Below are 20762 nucleotides of genomic sequence, written 5' to 3'. Positions count from 1 at the left end.
TTCGGTATTAATCTGCTCCAAAAAAAGTTCTTTAATCCACAGGAACATTCATCTTTAAATATTCCTTTTCTCAAAATGTACCCATTTCTAAACAATGATACATATTCTGGTACTTTTTTGAGCTGAGAACTACATTGCAAAATTCAGAGAAATGATAAATCCAAAGATAAGCTGCATTCTGATCTGCACATTAGACCAGGAGGTGAGGATCTGGTCGGTTTGCTTAAAAATGCAGACCGAACAAAATCCTCAACCAACCCTAGCTGCCAGATATGTTCTATTCCAGCTTCCCCTAACCTGTTGCCCTCCAGATATTTTTGGACTACAACTCCCATCACTCCCAGCCAGTATGGCCAATGGTCAGAATGCTTAGAGTTGCAGTCTAAAACAACTGGAGGGCACCAGGTTGTGGAAGGCTGCTTTATCCTAAAGGATACTCCTTACTTTAAAGGATTGTCTATTTCAGAACATCAGAGCTCCAGGGGCCTGAAGCTTTGGGTGACAACAAGCCACAGATATATCCTCTTAGATTAGAATACTTGGATTGAGCAACCATGTTCCATTGTATTGCAAGTACTCCATCTAGTGGAAAGAAAACCCCTAACGATTTCCAAAGTGGTCGTCATGTGTCTGTTTCAGCAAGAACAGCAGCGCTTTGTTACTGTAACCATATAATTTCAGAAATAACTTCCATGCTGCATGGGAAAAAACAGGAATAAATAAGGCCGTTCTAAGTAATCAGATGTACTAGCAGGTCATATCTAAACCTCCTTGCTATCCCTCAAATGTTTTGGACTACAGTTCCCACCACTCTCAGCCATAAAACATTTGGAGGGCAAAGATTGATCTGAAGCATCACCCACTACAACCAGAGCTCTTCTTTAATATGAGCTCTTCTTTAATAATAATAATAATAATAATACTTATATTTATATCAGCTTCCCTGGGAAATCAATTGCAATGTCTGACTACTCTTATCATTTTAACCTTTCCCCACAAATGTTCATCATACAGCTCTATTACTGTAATAAAATGAATATACTGCTCTCCTTGGACTTGAAAATGCTAAAGCACCTAAGCAGGCAGGTAAATTTTAAGGATGAAGAAATACCATGTTTAAGGGAGCAGTCCTACCAGCATAAGCGGCCACCTCCAAACTCAGAGGCAACTGCCTATCCAATGCAGGGCAGCAGCAGCACGGAGGGGATTGTCCCCTCCACACTTCAGCCGCCCTGCATTTGCAGGTAGACTGCCGATTTCGGCTGTCTAGCTGTGGGAAGGCGGAGCAGGGGAAGCAGCTGCCGGATGACAGGTTGGATGTGTCATACCGGCATTTCCACCTTCCCTGCCCTGGAAGGCCACATTTTCTCTGCTCCGTCCTCCTGAGTGCTGTTGCGTGCTGTCTACGAGGCAGTGCGGGAGGGCAGGAAGGTTGGTTCTCAGGGAACCGACCTTGGAGCGCGGGCTCTGAGGTCGGTTCCCCGAAACCGACGTATCCTATGACAGTCTAGCCGCTGAGGATTGTGCCCCTAAGAGTATTACATGCATTTTGGTATGACTTCCCTGACAAAGCCCTGCACAGTGGAGGAGGTTGTGTGTGTTGCGATATAGATCTTCAGTCCTGTGAAACACAGTAGGCAGGGATTTCAAATCTGGCATTCTGACAATCGAACATAAGATGAACTGCTCATCTGTTTCCCAGCATAATTCAAAGTGCTGCTTATGACCGCTAAAGCCCTATACGGCTTGGGACCAGGGTACCTGAAAGACGGCCTTCTCCCATACGAGTTTGCTAGTTCCTAAGATCTTCTGGAGAGGCCATTCTTTTGAGGCTGCCGCCATCAGAGGGACATTTTGTGGGGATGTGAGAGAAGGCTTTCTCAGGCTGTGCAGAGGGAAGCTATGCTGGCTCCCTCTCTGGTAGCCTTCTACTGGCAGGCAAAAATGCTTTTATTTAGGCTTTTGGCATATACGCTGGTCTGCGGCTGAAGGGTTTTTGTCAGGGTGGACACTGAGCCCATAGCATCCCAGAGTAGTTCTGATTCGGAGGAAGAGCAGTCGCTCCTGGGAGAGGAGCGCGCCCCTTTTTCCCAGGGCCCGCAGCTGACAGAGATTCCTCCCACCAACATTCCTAGATTAGAAAGCAGTCCAGGGAGTGACCCAGCACCGATATCAGACTGGTTGGATGCACGGCGCAGATGCAGAGAGCGGCGCCAAATGGAGAGCGCGGAAAGGAGGCGTAGCGCCCGGTTGGCGCACAAAGAACGGTTGCGCCCAGAGGATCCAAGGGAAAAGGGAAGGGATTCTCCCTAGTCCTTATATTCAGGGGTCTGCCAGTAATTGCCTTTCAAACGGGGACCAACTGTTCCAACTTAGGGCATAGGGATGCTGCTGCTCAGATCTAGTTGCTACCTGTAGAGCTGTAAGTTGTAAAAGAAGAATAAAGCTTTGAAAAGAATCCCTTTGTCTGCATCTGGACTTGGCTACTGGATTAGACTGAGAGAGCCCTCCAAGGAGCCCTTGACAGTTTTCTAAACGCCTGGTGCTGCTTATGTTTCTGATTGTTTGATTTGACTGATTTGTAAAAATTGTGTTTTTAAGGAATTCATGTTTGTGCTATCAACTCAGATTTGTTTCAGTTCAGTATTTATTGTTAGCCACCTTGGTAGAAAGTATAGAATAAACATAGTAAAGTAAAGAATAAATATAAAGTAAAGAATAAATAAATAAATAAATAAATAAATCAGACCAAGTCAGACCATTAGAGAAGCAGTCTAGTATAGGGGTTAGAGTGTTGTTACTAGAAACTAATTCAAGTCCCCATTCAGCCATGAAACTCAGTAGGTTAGTCAGTATCGCTCAGCTTAACCTGCCTAACAGGGCTGCTTTGAGGATAAAACTGTAGTGGGGGTGGGGGGGAAACTATGTGTGCTGCCTTAAGCTCCTTGTAAGAAAGGTGGGATATAAATGTAATAAATAAATTAGTTCAGCAATTTATCTCTACAAGGCTTTAGATAGAAACCTTTCCCAGTCCTGGCTGCTACCAGAGATCCTTCTAAGTTGGGGGGGGGGGGAGCCTGTGGCTCTCCAAATGTTGCTGGACTAAGAGCTTTTCTACATGAGGCTGTTAATCCGCTATATCTACTTTTGGTTTCATTGCAGAATTGAGATTGGAGCAGTATATGAGGGGTGTTTCCGTTCCTGCTTTTCTGCTGCATAACCTCTAGGTGGCACTGTGTATAGCAGAATAGCACAAATATACAAGAGGAAATTGCACTTTCGCATTCACAATTAAGTGCCACATTTTCCCTGCTCTGAAAAAACTTCCCCAAAGGGCTGGTTAGATACAGAAGCGAAACTAGAGCATCATGAAATTGCCTAAAGAACCTGTAAACAACCGTGAGTAGGAAATGATGAGTGCACCATAAATGCCTCATGTAGAAAAGACCTAAAACTCCCCACATCCCTGACCATTGACAATGCTGGTTGGGGCTGATGGGACTTGGAGTCCAATAACATCTGCAAAACCACAGGTTTCACACCCTTGGTCTAACTGAAGGAGTGAATTTGGGACGTTCTGCCTGAAAATCATGATTTGAACCCTGTACCCCATCCAGCTTGAGAAACTGTAACCTAGTTCACACAACCCTGCTTTTAAATGCTGGATCTTCTCAATGGGGCTTGTGTGTGTGCGTGGGTCCATGGCCAGGAATTGCAAGCCCTGAATACAAATACTGGACTGGCCCAGAAGTTCCTGCACTGTCCCCCCCCCCCCGCCCCCAGTACTCTGCTCCTTTCTTCATAAAACATTTCTTTGTCTGAACAATGCAGGCTCAGCAGTCCTCAGTATAGAGTGTAAAAAGTTGCATGTTGCTCTCAAGAAAATCCCAAAGAAATGAAGGAGAGTTGAGGGGGACCAAGGCTGAGGAAAGGGTTATATCCATAGCACTTCAGTTGGCATTTGCGTGTCTGGGTAAAGTTCTAACCTCTTTACCTGTCATTCTCCTCTGAGCTGTGTATCGTCACTATAACCAGCATTTTCCTGCTTTTGTTCCCCCTCTTGTTTGATGTCCAATGTGTCAGAATAATTCTCGGTGCTAATTTACTTGGAAGCAAGCCCACCGATTTATAAATATGTTTAGGATCAGGTTGGCAAGCTACTAAAGAGAATTAAAAATTCATGCTCATTAACAGTATAACCGTTTATCACTGCAACCCTCATGGCAAAAATAATATTTGTGAACCAAAAAAAGGGAGAGTCTGCAATAAAGGATGCTTGCATAAATATAGACTTGTGCATTGTTAAGGAACTGTGTATCTTCGCTTGCAGAGCCGGTATTTATGCCTCCTGCTAAATAATATGGTGTGATTGCATGATATTTCCATACTGTGAACAGTGGCAAATACGGTACAATTATAACTACTTTGGTGGGGAAACTGCCAACCTATGAAAGGGATTGAGGGGGAGAAAAAAAATATCCCTGCTGCACTCTGACAGGAGTCTTGAAGAGCTTATTGTGACTTTTCTTTAAAGGTTATTCAGGTTACTGTGTAGTCATGGGCAGGCTGGGAACTGCAAATGATAGTAAGAAAGAAAAGAGTATAGTTTGCATATAGATTCTTAATAAATGAAAGAGGGAAGGTCTATACTTACGATCTCGCTCGTAATGGCGTTAAAGAGGTAGCAATGCTTTGTGCAAGAAAATTCTGAATACTGAACACCCAGGGGTGTGTGTGTGTGTGTGTGTGTGTGTGTTCGTTCCATAAAGATCTTCTACGACATCATTTGTGGTCCATCGGGCATGGGATTAAAGCAAGCAAAAATAAAATACAGGAGCCCAGCCCCCAACCTTACTGCTGTTCAAAAGGAATATCGAGTACATATATCCTAAACAACAATGGCTGCTCAAAGAAGCATTTGGCAACTCATTCTGAGTAGCAAGGGCAGCTGTATGATTATCTAGGAGGACAAGAAAGAAGACGGAAATACCCCCCAATCATGTAAACGCAACCTGTCTGCTATGCCCTGAACAGCAAAGGACTGAGGCTTGAGAAATGCATTGCTTGTGTTAGAGAAGGAGAGTGCTTGTGACACCACACGCTGTTCCCATTGCATTGCAAAGTTCATCATGACCTGCTGCTCAGAAATACCACAGTCTTCAGGAATAGCCTAGGGCAGGGGTGGGGAATCAGTGGCTTTCTAGATGTTGTTGGATTCCAACCCCCATCAGCCCCAGCCAGCCAGCTTAGAGGCCAGGGATTATGGGAGGTGTCTGATGCCATCTCGGGGGCCACAGGTTCCCTTCCCTCGTCTAAGAGGTTACTGTTGGTTGCATTGCCTTTGGGCTTGAGTTTCGGAGGGCTGAGCAGACTTGTCATGCTCAAGGGCTGCAGACCCTGGTGGCTCGGCAGTGCATTTCTCCATGCGTTTAGATCCAGACATCTCACCGTCACTCTCCATTTCAGAGGCACATCAGGGCTTTCCAGGACCACCCGTCCCACTGCAGCTCTTTGTGCTCCCTTAAACACTCTTGAAGGGGAGACGCTAAAGCGACATCTGAGGAGGCACAACGGGCTATAGCAGGAAGAGACTCTGTGCATGTTCAGAAGCACTTTATTTATTAAGTATTTTTATCTTGCACCTTAGCCAAAAAGACTCCAGAAGCAGCTTATATGCAATAAGTAAAACAAGACAGTTCCTGCCCACAGGCTTACAATCTAAAAAGACATGACATACAAGGAAAAGGGGAAGGGAAGGGAAGAGGAAAAAGGCACACATGAGGCTTTCTGGATCCCAGCCTGTGCTTGCACCATGAAGCACCAGTGTGACCTGGCTACCTTATAGACTGGAAGCTATTCTCTCAGTTAGGCTAGCATATAGAGTGGAATCTACTGGCAGATCTCTGAGTGATTTGCAGTAGATCTGCAAGGGTTTCCAACTCCCAATCATTTAATAAAATCAACAAAAAGCCTTCCCTCCCCAGTCCAAAATTAAGCTGCTGAAATCAGTTAGGCCGCTGTTTTCTTGAACAAAACCAGGAGTAGATTTGTGTGTGAAATTTGTGGGCGAGCTCCAGTTCCGGTATTGGAAACAAATTCCTGGGCTGAGCATGTGCTCAGAGGCAACATTGTCATCTTTTCGCCACCAGGTTAAGAATGCCCCCTACTCCCAGGCATTTAATGGCATATGATGGGGCACTTAAATCAGCTGTCTTGAACAGGTCTGTTATTGAAATTATTTACTGAAATTGTTTTAAGCTGTTCGAGGGTGCAATCCTATGCATGCTGGCTGGAGAATGCTGGGAGTTGTAGGCCTTTTCTCTGTCTAAACATTGCATAGGATTGTACCCTAAGTTAGTCTAAAAAAAAAAATAATGTAAAATTTTGAACATGTTTTATCACAATGTATTATGTAATGTTGCCTAACGTTGCTCTTATTTTCTGTGAGTTGTTGTGAACCACCCAGAGAGCTCTGGGTATTGGGTGGTACAGAAATGAAAATAACAACAACAACTTGTATCTGTCTTCTTGAGTCACTCTTTTGCACCTGGCTTGGAGACCTTATACTTGGTTCTATCTAGTGAAAAACATGATGGATCCCATAAGCCTAAAGTCTGCCCACCGCTGCTTTAAACTTTGGTTAGACAAAAGTTCTGGCTCCCTTAGCCTTATTTCTTACTGATATTTCTTTTTTCTTTTAATATTTTCTAGGGCTATGTACTAAAGCAGACCCTCCAGAGGTTTTGGCTGACAACTCCCAGCATCCCTCACCATTGGCTATGCTGGCTAGGACTGATGGCAGCTGTCGGCCACATCTGGAGGGTCACACATTGCCCACCCCTGTACTAAACTGTGTCATTGCTGGCAAGGTGATGTGTGCATAATGTGCATACCGGATGGACACACCGGAGGGGCACACAGCTCAGTGGTAGAGAAGATGCCTTGTAGGCAGAAGATCATCCAGGTTCCATCTTCAGCATCTCCAAATAAAAGGAACTCAGGCAGAAGAGCTGGGCAAGGCCTCTACCCGAGACCTCAGTGAACTGCTACCAATCAGAGTAGACAACACTGAGCCAGATGTCCTAATTGTTTAACCATATGGAGCAACTCCGTATGTAATACAGCAAAAGCAGAACTAGCCATTAGTGACATGCCAGCATGAAGACCTAAGTTTGACTTTACTCAGACACCATGGGTAAAATCCAATTTAAGTTCTACCTAGAGTAGACCCATTGAAATAAACAGGATTGTAGTCATGACTAACTTAAATAACATTTATTTCAATGGATCTGCTCTAAGTAGGACTTTGGTTGGATTTTACTCCATGCTTCCAACAAATACTGAATTTCTACTTAAATAATGCATGAGTATTTTGTGCTAGATCCACCTCATTCAATCAAATTTGCCCCAGTTATCTGTGAGTGACACAGTAGGGAAGCATCCACAGCTTCAAAGTGAAAATCAACAGGACTACATAAAAAGTCAGTATCCTGCTTTTTACTGCACTGGTGCTCGTTATTGTACGTTTGGATTTTTGTTGCCAGTACTGACATTCTATGTCCTGTATCTAACTGTAACAGATCCAGATGGTATCCTTCAAGCTCAAGGTTTTGTGAGAAATTTGGTGACCTAAGGTCAAGGGAGAGCTGATTAAACTTGGTTTGAACAAATAGCTCTGTTTTGATAACAACACATTTCACATTCAATTTTTTTTCTGCAAAAAGGTTTTGTTTAGGCATGAACTGAGCTTCATGGAGAAAGATAGAAGGGAGTGGATTACTAGAACGAATGAGGCATCTATTTGGAACACTGGGTTCATAAAAGACAGGAATCTGTGCAATGTATACAGGGCTGCAAGGTAGGTTTTTGGGAAGCAAATCTGGCCACCCCATATCCTCCATAACATGATGACATTTCCTTTATTTCCTGCAACTTGTAATTGTTTTATTCTGCAGCTGACCAAGGAACTATCTGAAATGGGTTTCCTGAGAGTTTATGGGTGTTTCTGGACAAGGGTTTTATTGTGCAATCATCCTGCTTCGTTCACAGAATTGGATGACCACCAATGTGGATCCCCTTCATGGATCACTGCCTTGTTGTGGCGAAGGGGCTTGCGTAACTCAGTGAAGCCATAAGCTATGCCATGCAGGGCCACCCAAGTCGGACAGGTCATGGCAGAGAGTTCTGACAAAATGTGGTCCACTGGAGAAGGAAATGGCAACCCACTCCAGTATTCTTGCCAAGAAAACCCCATGGTACATATCACAAGGCTAAAAGATATGATGCCGGAAGATGAGCTCCTCAGGTCGGAAGGTGTCCAATATACTACTGGGGAAGAGCAGAGGGTATTTCCAAGTAGCGCCAGAAAGAGTGAAGCGGCTGGGCCAAAGCCGAAAGGACACTCAGCTGTGGATGTGTCTGGTGGTGAAAAGAAAATCCGATGCTGTAAAGAACAATATTGTTTAGGAACCTGGAATGTCAGATCAATGAATCGAGGTAAGCTGGAGGTGGTGAAACATGAGATAGCAAGATTGAACATCGACATCTTGGGAATCAGCGAACTAAAATGGACAGGAATGGGAGAATTTAATTCAGGTGACCATCATATCTACTATTGTGGCCAAGAATCCCTTAGAAGAAATGGAGTAGCACTCATAGTCAACAAAAGGGTGGGAAAAGCAGTACTGGGGTACAATCTTAAAAATGATAGAATGATCTCAGTACGAATCCAAGGCAAACCATTCAACATCACAGTAATTCAAGTCTATGCCCCAACCACTGATGCCGAAGAAGCTGAGGTTGATCGGTTCTATGAACACCTGCAACACCTTCTAGACCTAACACCAAAAAAAGATGTCCTCTTCATCATAGGGGACTGGAATGCTAAAGTAGGAAGCCAAGAAATCACCGGGATAACAGGCAGGCATGGCCTTGGTGTACAAAATGAAGCAGGACAAAAGCTAATAGAGTTTTGCCAAGAGAACACGCTGATCATAGCAAACACTCTTTTCCAACAGCACAAGAGACGACTCTACACATGGACATCACCAGATGGTCAATATCGAAATCAGATTGATTATGTCCTTTGCAGCCAAAGATGGAGAAGCTCGATACAGTCAGTAAAAACAAGACCTGGAGCTGACTGTGGCTCAGATCATGAGCTGCTTCTTGCAAAATTTTGGCTGAAATTGAAGAACGTAGGGAAAACCACTAAACCATTCAGGTATGACCTAAATCATATCCCTTATGAATATACAGTGGAGGTGAGGAATAGATTTCAGGGATTAGACCTGATAGACAGAGTGCCTGAGGAACTATGGACGGAGGTCCGTAACATTGTTCAGGAGGCAGCAACTCAATCCATCCCAAAGAAAAAGAAATGCAAGAAAGCCAGGTGGCTGTCTGATGAGGCTTTACAAGTAGCTGAGGAAAGAAGGGAAGCAAAAAGCAAGGGAGAAAGGGGAAGATATATCCAGCTGAATGCAGAGTTCCAGAGAATAGCAAGGAGAGACAAGAAGGCCTTCTTAAATGAACAATGCAAGGAAATCGAGGAAAACAACAGAATGGGAAAGACTAGAGATCTCTTCAAGAAAATTGGAGATCTCAAGGGAACGTTTTGTGCAAAGACAGGCATGATAAAGGACAAAGAAGGCAGGGACCTCACAGAAGCAGATGAGATTAAGAAGAGGTGGAAAGAATACACAGAAGAACTATACAGGAAAGATCTTAATGTCCTTGATAGCCATGATAGTGCGGTCACTGAACTTGAGCCAGACATCCTCGAGAGTGAAGTCAAGTGGGCCTTAGGAAGCATTAGTAACAACAAAGCTAGCGGAGATGACAGTATTCCAGCTGAACCATTTAAAATCCTAAAAGATGATGCTGTTAAAGTGCTGCATTCAATATGCCAACAAATTTGGAACAGTCAGCAATGGCCGCAAGACTGGAAAAGGTCAGTTTACATTCCAATTCCAAAGAAGGGCAACGCCAAAGAGTGTTCAAACTACCGCACAATTGCACTCATTTCACATGCCAGCAAGGTGATGCTCAAAATCCTACAAGCTAGGCTTCAGCAGTATGTGAACCGAGAACTACCGGAAGTACAAGCTGGGTTTAGAAGAGGCAGAGGAACTAGAGATCAAATCGCCAACATTCGCTGCATCATGGAGAAAGCAAGAGAATTCCAGAAAAACGTCTATTTCTGCTTCATTGACTACGCTAAAGCCTTTGATTGTGTGGATCACAACAAACTGTGGCAAATTCTTAAAGTGATGGGAGTACCAGACCACCTTACCTGTCTCCTGAGAAACCTGTACGAGGGTCAAGAAGCAACACTAAGAACCAGACATGGAACAACCGAGTGGTTCAAAATTGGCAAAGGAGTACGACAAGGCTGCATATTGTCGCCCTGCTTATTTAACTTATATGCAGAGTACATCATGAGAAATGCCAGGTTGGATGAATCAGAGGTCGGAATTAAGATTGCTGGGAGAATTACCTCCGATATGCAGACGATACCACCCTAATGGCAGAAAGCGAAGAGGATCTCAAGAGCCTCTTGTTGAGGGTGAAAGAGGAGAGTGCAAAAGCTGGTTTGAAACTCAACATTAAAAAAACAAAGATCATGGCATCTGGCCCCATCACTTCCTGGCATATAGAAGGGGAAGAAATGGAAGCAGTGACAGATTTTACTTTCTTGGGCTCCAAGATCACCGCAGACGGTGACTGTAGCCATGAAATTAAAAGACGCTTGCTCCTTGGGAGGAAAGCTGTGGCAAACCTAGACAGCATAGTAAGAAGCAGAGACATCACCTTGCCGACAAAGGTCCGTCTAATCAAAGCTATGGTTTTCCCAGTAGTAATGTATGGCTGTGAGAGCTGGACTATAAGGAAGGCTGAGCGCTGAAGAATTGATGCTTTCGAACTGTGGTGCTGGAGAAGACTCTTACGAGTCCCCTGGACTGCAAGGAGGTCCAATCAGTCAATCCTAAAGGAAATCAACCCTGAGTGCTCATTGGAAGGACAGATACTGAAGCTGAAGCTCAAATATTTTGGCCACCTAATGCGAAGAGAAAACTCTCTGGAAAAGACCCTGATGCTGGGAAAGACCGAAGGCAAAAGGAGAAGGGGACGGCAGAGAATGAGATGGCTAGATAGCATCACCGATGCAATGAATATGAGCTTGAGCACGCTCCAGGAGAGTGCGCAGGAATGGAAGGCCTGGCATGCTATGGTCCATGGGGTCACGAAGAGTCGGACACGACTGAACGACAATGTGGATGGCTTTAAAAGGGGCTTTGACAAATTCATGGAGGAGAAGGCTATCAATGGCTACTAGTCCTGATGGCGTTATGCTGCCTCCAGTGTCAGGGGCAGTATGTATGCCTATGTAGACCAGTTGCTGGGAAGATGGGCAGGAGAGTGCTGTTGCACTCATGTCCTGCTTGTGGGCTTCCTGTGGGCAGCTGGTTGGCTGCTCTGTTTACAGCATGCTGGACTAGATGGACATCTGATCTGGCAGGGCTCTTCTTATGTTCTTATGATGGGAGGGAGAGGGGTGTACTGGTGTTATCATCTTTCATTTGTCATCCTCCCACATTTTCCCACCACTTCTTCCACCAATTTTTCTGGCCACAGCAAATCATTATAGAAGGAAAAACAAAATAGCTGCACATGGCCAATGGCCCTGCTGGCTATGCATTATGAGAGTTGTAGTCCAACATACCTGGAGGGCACCAGGTTGGGAAAGAATGGTTTGGGGAATATATCTGCATCATGCAGCCCCAGTTACATATATAGTGGATAAGAAATCATCATATGAAAACATGGTCCCTATCTAAAGCCTTACCTGCATATATGTAATGCTTCCCAGAGGCTTCAGTATCGACAGTTCATTCAGTCATCCTCCATTGTGACATATGCTATCATATTCCTACAGCGCCCTTCTGCATTCTACAAACAAGCCTGTTCTACACAAAGGAACAAATGGACTCAAATTGGATAACAGTAAGGAGAATATTCAGAAACCAGTAGGAGAACATTTCAACCTACCACATCAGTCTATTACTGATCTTAAGGTGGCCATCCTGGAACAAAGAAACTTCAAAGGGAAAGTCCAGCATCAAATTGCAAATGATCAAAAAGTTCAGATCTACTCATTTGGGTCTGAATAAAGACAATGGTTTCTTGTCCAGTTACAAGTATTCATGTATTCAGTAATACTAGGATGATTGTGTTATCACCAACTACTGCTGCTGTGAGGGGTCATTTTGCATACATTTAGGATGCAATCCTATGCATGTTAAGACAGAAAAGCATCCTACACCTCCCAGCATTCCCCAGTTAGCATGGCTGGCTGGGGAATGCTGAGCGTTATATGATTTTTTTCTGCCTAATTGTGCCCTTAAGCTCTAAATTATCACAGATGGTACATTTTTTCATTCCATTGTATTTAACCTTTACATTGTTTTCCCTTTACACCCATGGGTATATATACCACACAACTGAGGATCACGCTACATGCATCTGATGAAGTGGGCTCTACTCCATGAAAGTTTATGCCATAATAAAATTGGTTAGTCTTTAAGGTGCCACAAGACTTGTATTTGCTGTAACGAAAACAATCTGTTTTCAATACAGCGTTGCCCAAGACTTTTCTCAGCAGCATTTCCACAATTCTTTTTGGAAGGCTCTGATTTCTGTATGAATTGTGTATAACTGATAATTCTGCAGAGCTCTGTCATACTTAATAACAATGTTCAGTTTTGGTTATGTATATTGTATTTTCTGATCTTTGGATTAATGTTTTCATTTTGTTTGGTTTATCTATACTATTTCTTTGAAAGAAAGAAACATCATAAAACTGCATTTGTGGAGAGGAAAGGAAGCCAAAGGATTGGTACAGCAAAAAAAAAGGGGGGGGGAATCACTCCTTTCCTACACAGACTTACACCAAATCAGGAGATGTCAGAATTCAAGACTGCCTGAAAACCTTTCCCCTTTGGTTCCAGACATGTGGAGATGGGCTGCCAACCGTGAGAACACTCTACACATGCTCAGCAGCAACCTCAATTGTGTTGGCATTCCAGGAATAACCTGCTTTGGTTCTTGAAAATGAATTCTGGTTCTGGCACTAAGCCCTGCACATCGGTGGAAACTGGTGGCTCTGCTTTCAGTGGGTCGGTGAAACTGCTCTGGGTTTCAGTCAGAACCAGTCAGAATTCTAAAGGAGCTATCCAAGGTGCTTTAGAGAACCTTTAGAGTTCTGACTGGTTCTTGCTGAAACCTGGAGCGTATGCACCACCCCGCTGAAATCGGAGCTACCAGCCCCCACCGCTGTGCATGCCACAGAGAATGTTCTCTTGTTCGCACAGGGAAGCCACACAGGGTTCTAGCACGAAACAGCAGCAAGAACAACAAAAGATTAACCCCCAGCACAGCCTTCCCCAACCGGGTGCCCTTCACATATGTTGGACGAGCCCGCTGGGGGATGCTGGGAGCTGTAGTCCAACACACCTGGAGGCCGCCAGGCTGGGGAAAATTGCCCTAGCAGGATCTATCCAGAACTCGGATGCTCACCTGCTGCGTAATCTAGTTGCCTTGCCTTGCCTTGCCTTGCCTTGCCTTGCCCCCCCGACGCCGCCGGGCATTCTCCAAGGCCTTGCCTTGCCTTGCCTTGCCTTGCCTTGCCTTGCCTTGCCCCCCCGACGCCGCCGGGCATTCTCCAAGGCCTTGCCTTGCCTTGCCTTGCCTTGCCTTGCCTTGCCTTGCCCCCCCGACGCCGCCGGGCATTCTCCAAGGCCTTGCCTTGCCTTGCCTTGCCTTGCCTTGCCTTGCCCCCCCGACGCCGCCGGGCATTCTCCAAGGCCTTGCCTTGCCTTGCCTTGCCTTGCCTTGCCTTGCCCCCCCGACGCCGCCGGGCATTCTCCAAGGCCTTGCCTTGCCTTGCCTTGCCTTGCCTTGCCTTGCCCCCCCGACGCCGCCGGGCATTCTCCAAGGCCTTGCCTTGCCTTGCCTTGCCTTGCCTTGCCTTGCCCCCCCGACGCCGCCGGGCATTCTCCAAGGCCTTGCCTTGCCTTGCCTTGCCTTGCCTTGCCTTGCCTTGCCCCCCCGACGCCGCCGGGCATTCTCCAAGGCCTTGCCTTGCCTTGCCTTGCCTTGCCTTGCCTTGCCTTGCCCCCCCGACGCCGCCGGGCATTCTCCAAGGCCTTGCCTTGCCTTGCCTTGCCTTGCCTTGCCTTGCCCCCCCGACGCCGCCGGGCATTCTCCAAGGCCTTGCCTTGCCTTGCCTTGCCTTGCCTTGCCTTGCCCCCCCGACGCCGCCGGGCATTCTCCAAGGCCTTGCCTTGCCTTGCCTTGCCTTGCCTTGCCTTGCCCCCCCGACGCCGCCGGGCATTCTCCAAGGCCTTGCCTTGCCTTGCCTTGCCTTGCCTTGCCTTGCCCCCCCGACGCCGCCGGGCATTCTCCAAGGCCTTGCCTTGCCTTGCCTTGCCTTGCCTTGCCTTGCCCCCCCGACGCCGCCGGGCATTCTCCAAGGCCTTGCCTTGCCTTGCCTTGCCTTGCCTTGCCTTGCCTTGCCCCCCCGACGCCGCCGGGCATTCTCCAAGGCCTTGCCTTGCCTTGCCTTGCCTTGCCTTGCCTTGCCTTGCCTTGCCCCCCCGACGCCGCCGGGCATTCTCCAAGGCCTTGCCTTGCCTTGCCTTGCCTTGCCTTGCCTTGCCTTGCCTTGCCCCCCCGACGCCGCCGGGCATTCTCCAAGGCCTTGCCTTGCCTTGCCTTGCCTTGCCTTGCCTTGCCTTGCCTTGCCCCCCCGACGCCGCCGGGCATTCTCCAAGGCCTTGCCTTGCCTTGCCTTGCCTTGCCTTGCCCCCCCGACGCCGCCGGGCATTCTCCAAGGCCTTGCCTTGCCTTGCCTTGCCTTGCCTTGCCTTGCCTTGCCTTGCCCCCCCGACGCCGCCGGGCATTCTCCAAGGCCTTGCCTTGCCTTGCCTTGCCTTGCCTTGCCTTGCCTTGCCTTGCCCCCCCGACGCCGCCGGGCATTCTCCAAGGCCTTGCCTTGCCTTGCCTTGCCTTGCCTTGCCTTGCCTTGCCTTGCCCCCCCGACGCCGCCGGGCATTCTCCAAGGCCTTGCCTTGCCTTGCCTTGCCTTGCCTTGCCTTGCCTTGCCTTGCCCCCCCGACGCCGCCGGGCATTCTCCAAGGCCTTGCCTTGCCTTGCCTTGCCTTGCCTTGCCTTGCCTTGCCTTGCCCCCCCGACGCCGCCGGGCATTCTCCAAGGCCTTGCCTTGCCTTGCCTTGCCTTGCCTTGCCTTGCCTTGCCTTGCCCCCCCGACGCCGCCGGGCATTCTCCAAGGCCGCCGGCCTTCTGCCCGCAGGTTCGCCGCTGGATAGGCAGCAGGACTAGAGCTTGGGGGCGGCGCTAGCTGAGGCCCCGCCCCCTCCCCACGCTGCCGCCTCCGGATCGCTGGAATCTTATTCGGGTGCTTTGTACGATCAGCTGTCTCCGCAGTTGGCTGAGGATACCGGTCGCGGAAGGGCTGCGGCGGCTTCTTTTCTTATTCCAGGTCAGTTGGGTGGGGGTATCCGTCTTGAGTCGGGGGGAGGCGAGAGCGTCCTGTCCTTTGCATCCAGGTGGGCACTTTACTGAAGTGGGATTCTCCCCACAAACACACGCGCCTTTCCTTTCTTTCTCTCAGCCCGATCCTAGGTAGCGTTCGGTGCTCCTAACGCTGCCTGGGATCGGGTTCTCTCTCGTAAGATCTGGCCCCGATCCTAGTAGGGACGATGTTATTTATTATTACTGTGGGGGAGGGGGCAGGCTTGTATTAGCGCAATCCTAGACAAGTCTACTCAGAAGTAAGCCCCACAGAGTTCGGTGGGGCTTACTCTCAGGTAAGTGGGTTATTTATTTATTACCTTTCCATTCCGCCCCATAGCTGGGGCATAAGGCCCCAGCGAACAAAGCGGGACTTTCTTCCGAGTGAAGATGCGCAGGAGGGCGCCAATGACTGAAATAGAGGAGATGATTTAACGTGCGCCAGGTTCGGAGCGCGCCCGAGAAGCTCCCACGTTTGAGAATCGGATGGGCACCTCGAGGAGGAAACAGACCTCATGTAACCAGATCCCCTTTCGAGATGCCTGGTTGCTGTGGAAGAAGCGGCCGGAGCTTTACAGCGCCGAAAAGTCAAGTGGACGCTTGGTAGGTTGTCAAAGTGGGTGCATTACAAGGGCTTGAAATAGGTCATGGGACTGTATAATTTATGAAAGGCGGCCGAAAAGGAGCCGCGGGGGTTCTGTTTGTGAAATACCTGAAATGGAATCTGTGGATGAAAATACCACACGAGCTCTGGGGAGGCTGGAGAGTTTTCCTTGTGGTTTGAGGGATATTGCTTCTGGAGGTGGATCTATGTATATATGTGCTTGCTTTGACAGCCTCTTTTAATCATTACCTGCTTATAGTAGCTATAATTATGGAACGCTTTCGTTTTTCCCGTCTCTTGCTTCTGCTGTCTGGAAAAGAAGTTCCACTGAAATCCATTGGACTCATTTCTCTGAAACGAGGTTTAGAAAAGGGGCCCTTTGTTAAAGATAGGATCTGTGAAAATAATAATAATAATAATAATAATAACAACAAAAATGGCTTGCCTCCAGGATTTGCCTTCCTCAAGAGGAAGGGCTCCATTTGTTAAAGACAGGATTTGTGAAAATAATAATAACAACAAAAATGGCTTGCCTCCAGGATTTGCCTTCCTCAAGAGGAAGGGCTCCATTTGTTAAAGATAGGATTTGTGAAAATAATAATAATAACAAAAATGGCTTGCCTCCAGGATTTGCCTTCCTCAAGAGGAAGGGCTCCATTTGTTAAAGATAGGATTTGTGAAAATAATAATAACAACAAAAATGGCTTGCCTCCAGGATTTGCCTTCCTCAAGAGGAAGGGCTCCATTTGTTAAAGATAGGATTTGTGAAAATAATAATAACAACAAAAATGGCTTGCCTCCAGGATTTGCCTTCCTCAAGAGGAAGGGCTCCATTTGTTAAAGATAGGATTTGTGAAAATAATAATAACAACAAAAATGGCTTGCCTCCAGGATTTGCCTTCCTCAAGAGGAAGGGCTCCATTTGTTAAAGACAGGATTTGTGAAAATAATAATAACAACAAAAATGGCTTGCCTCCAGGATTTGCCTTCCTCAAGAGGAAGGGCTCCATTTGTTAAAGACAGGATTTGTGAAAATAATAATAACAACAAAAATGGCTTGCCTCCAGGATTTGCCTTCCTCAAGAGGAAGGGCTCCATTTGTTAAAGACAGGATTTGTGAAAATAATAATAACAACAAAAATGGCTTGCCTCCAGGATTTGCCTTCCTCAAGAGGAAGGGCTCCATTTGTTAAAGATAGGATTTGTGAAAATAATAATAATAACAAAAATGGCTTGCCTCCAGGATTTGCCTTCCTCAAGAGGAAGGGCTCCATTTGTTAAAGACAGGATTTGTGAAAATAATAATAACAACAAAAATGGCTTGCCTCCAGGATTTGCCTTCCTCAAGAGGAAGGGCTCCATTTGTGGAAGGTCCCTCTGCCCAAGTTTGGGGGATCTCCCCCCAACACACATCAGCTCATTCAGTTCAGCAGGGTCTCCTGACTCTCTGTGTAGCATCTCCAGGGGGCTGGTGGGGTTGCCAGGGGAAGGATAAGGCGGGGAACTGCACTTCTGCCAGCACAGCTAAGCCAGGGTGAATCTGGATCCAACCCCTTGAATGGGAGGAATGCATAATTTCAGAGCCAAAATGAGGATGGAAAACAGATGGGAGGGGGAGGGGACCCCCCCCCCCCGGCGGAGTGTTGTTAGTAAGAACCCCTGTTTCAGGCTAGCTCAGTTTGATTCTAGCTGCAGCAGCCTTAAATCAGGGATGGGCAGAAAGTAGATCAGGGTCTACTGGTAGATCTCTGGGTGATTTGCAGTAAATCAGCAAGGATTTCTGACTCCTGATTGTTTAAAGACAGCAAGCCAAAATAAAAAAGAATTCCCTGCCATGACTGGCCTTGTGTCAATCGCTATCTCTCAGTCTCAGTATCCCTCACCTGTGAAACAGTTGCCTTTAATCAAGTCTTTGGGCACCTCTGTCAACCAGGTTTAGAGCTCTGTTAAAATCTCTGATCCATAGTAACTCGGATGAGGCTTTGTATATGCCAGTCATCCCAACCTATGGCTCATGCGGTACAGTAGATGATTGGCTCCACTCCTTTTAACAGCATTTTGCATCCAGCCTCCCCTCCCCCCCTCTTCTACAACAAGTTCTGGCTGGTGAACCTTGGAGGTTCTGCCTTGCCTTGTTCACAAAGCCCCTCAGACTGCAATGCTCTAGCCAACTGTCATTTTGAGATTTTTTTTTGCAATGGATATGGTTGACCTGGGTTTGTTCAAGGTCAGTCCGGAAGGCAAAAAAGGCAGAGTGAAGGTCACATCTGAGGACAATCTCATTCTTCTGAGTGGCCAAAATGTCGAGATAATCCAGTGTCTGGCTAAAAGCAGAAGGGTAGCTCAAAGACTTCTTTGCGGCAATTGTATTTGTTGCAGGCACATCAATGTTTTCTGTAAAAAAAAAAAAAAAAAGTATGCGTAAGAAAGGGAGCGCCATGTCTTCAAAGATTTGGGGATATCTGGTGTTAGACATGTGCCAGGAAACCATAATAGTTCTGGATGTGTGTAAACCACAGATTGGAACTGATGGATCTCCCTTTCACACATTTCTTTTTCTTTCTGTGTTCTTTTTAAATTGTTATATTTGCAAATAAATAACAACAACAACAACAAAGAGAGTGAGAGTGTTCTTTTTTCATCAAAGAAAAAAGGAAACCAAAGGAGAGGGAGGGGGGAAGGTAGAGCATAACATAAAATGTATCCACACACAATTGTTAATTGTGTGCACTGCTTTGGGTAACTTTATTACTAAAGCGGTTTATAACATTATCTAAATTTAATGACTTTCATTAAGTGTTTCATATTAAGAATCTTATCAAATCCTCAATTTATTCTTACCTAGATTCAGTTTTCTAACACTGTACAAAACTTGTTCTAATAAGGCTAGACTAATAGGCTTGAACACTGAAATAAAAAATATTAACATCTTTGGGCAGCGGGGGATGTTAGAGTTCTGTTTGCTATTTGATGTACTTCGATGTTTACAATGATTTGCTATGAGTTTTTTTTCCCCATCCGAGCAAGCCTAATTCAGTAGAGGCAATTGCAAACACATCTTTTATTGAGCTTTATGTCTGTCCTTGAACAGGAATATTAATTTCATTACTTAATCATGTCCTGCTGATATATTATCATTGGGGGTATCATCCAATTAAATCATTTTTTGTCAATTAATCAAGTTTTTATTTATTAAATCTGCACAAATTGTTTGGTGGTGCAAGCATTTTCTTAGTGGGCAGTGCCTCTTCTAAGATAGTGCCTGCCATCTGTAGTTTTTATAAGTGCTTCTATTAAAAATCTCTGATTAATTCAAGGTTGTAGCCTTAATATACTACTTTTAAAGGCTGACGTTGCAATCCTATATATGTCTACCCAATGAGTAAGTAAGTCCCACTGAGTAACTCCCACTGAATTTAATGAGGCTTACTCCCATGTAAGTGGGTACAGGAGCTGTACATGAGTTAGGTTTACTTCTGCACAAGTAAACTATAGTACTGAACATAATATATATACAATGAAGTACATGACTTCATAAATATTAGCATTGAAATATTCACTTTGTGTGTGCGAGTAAAATACGTTCTTGCATTTAATTGTTGCTGGCTCTGCTTCTTTGGCAGGGGTGCAGAACGTCTTTCAACCCCAGGGTCCGAATTCCATTTCAGAAACACTCTCAGAAGCCACATTCCACTGGTGGGTGGGGCCAGAAGCAAAAGGGGGCAGGGCCAAATACCAAAAATACCTGTGTATTGTTGCTTAAAGCTCTTACTGCCAGCAACTCAGCCTTAGGCATTTCAACCTGTTAGAATCAGGAAAACCCATACAAAAGTCAGGAAACAACCAGCCAATCAGTGGTTGTGGAAAAGGGGGTGTGGCCATCTGGGAACTCTGGAGGTTTTTACCTTAGATGACCTTTCCCTGGCTTGTCATCCCGCACCTCTCTGTCTCTGGGGAGGGGGTGTTTCCTCCCATCTCCATCCTGTGGGCCTTTGCTTCTGGGATGTTTCCTGCTTGTTTCAGGAAGCAAGAAGGCCCATGCTGAAGCTAAGCTATACCTATGGCCAAGATGGGCAGAGCTACTTCCGGACGTGTTTAGGGGTCTTTTCAGAAAAGAAAAGTGGGTCTTTTCAGAGAACTAGAGAACCCATCTCGAGATTTATGGGGTAGGTGTCCTCTTACCTTGCCATAGCTATTTACTGAATTTCTAGATGCTTTCTAAAAGGGTCATGGCTGGTTGACAGAGTACATGCTTTACATGCTGAAAGTTCCAGGATCAACTGCAGTCATCTCCAGGTAGGGCTGGGAAAGACCTCTGCTGGAGACCCTGGAGAGCCGCTGCCAATCAGTGGGTGGATTACTGAACTAGATGGATCCATGGTCTGGTTTAGTATAAGACACTTTCCCATGATACACTTGCCAAGATTTTTGCATTCTTCAGTAACTCAATTTAAGAAGAAAGACTGAAATGGGAAATCTGTGCATACTGTTTTGATTCAGCCTCACCAACGTTGCAGGCTGTTGTGTGGATAAAATGGGTTAATCCCATGTACTTCATCTTGAA

General features: G+C 46.2%; 1 protein-coding gene across 1 annotated transcript in view; it reads left to right on the top strand.

Moving 5' to 3' along the window:
• WIPF3 (WAS/WASL interacting protein family member 3) overlaps positions 1-20762 on the top strand; it is a 94700-nt gene that overhangs the window by 24422 nt on the left and 49516 nt on the right. The window contains exon 3 of the mRNA XM_084859819.1: positions 15496-15562. Coding sequence (XP_084715945.1) covers positions 15496-15562 — 67 coding nt within the window. The remainder of the gene's footprint in view (positions 1-15495; positions 15563-20762) is intronic.

Source organism: Heloderma suspectum, chromosome 5 (assembly GCF_057233095.1).
Source record: "Heloderma suspectum isolate Gila_16-S chromosome 5, 16-S_ref, whole genome shotgun sequence".
NCBI classification, from domain to species: Eukaryota; Metazoa; Chordata; class Lepidosauria; order Squamata; family Helodermatidae; genus Heloderma; species Heloderma suspectum.
This window is presented reverse-complemented; position numbering and strand designations above follow the sequence as displayed.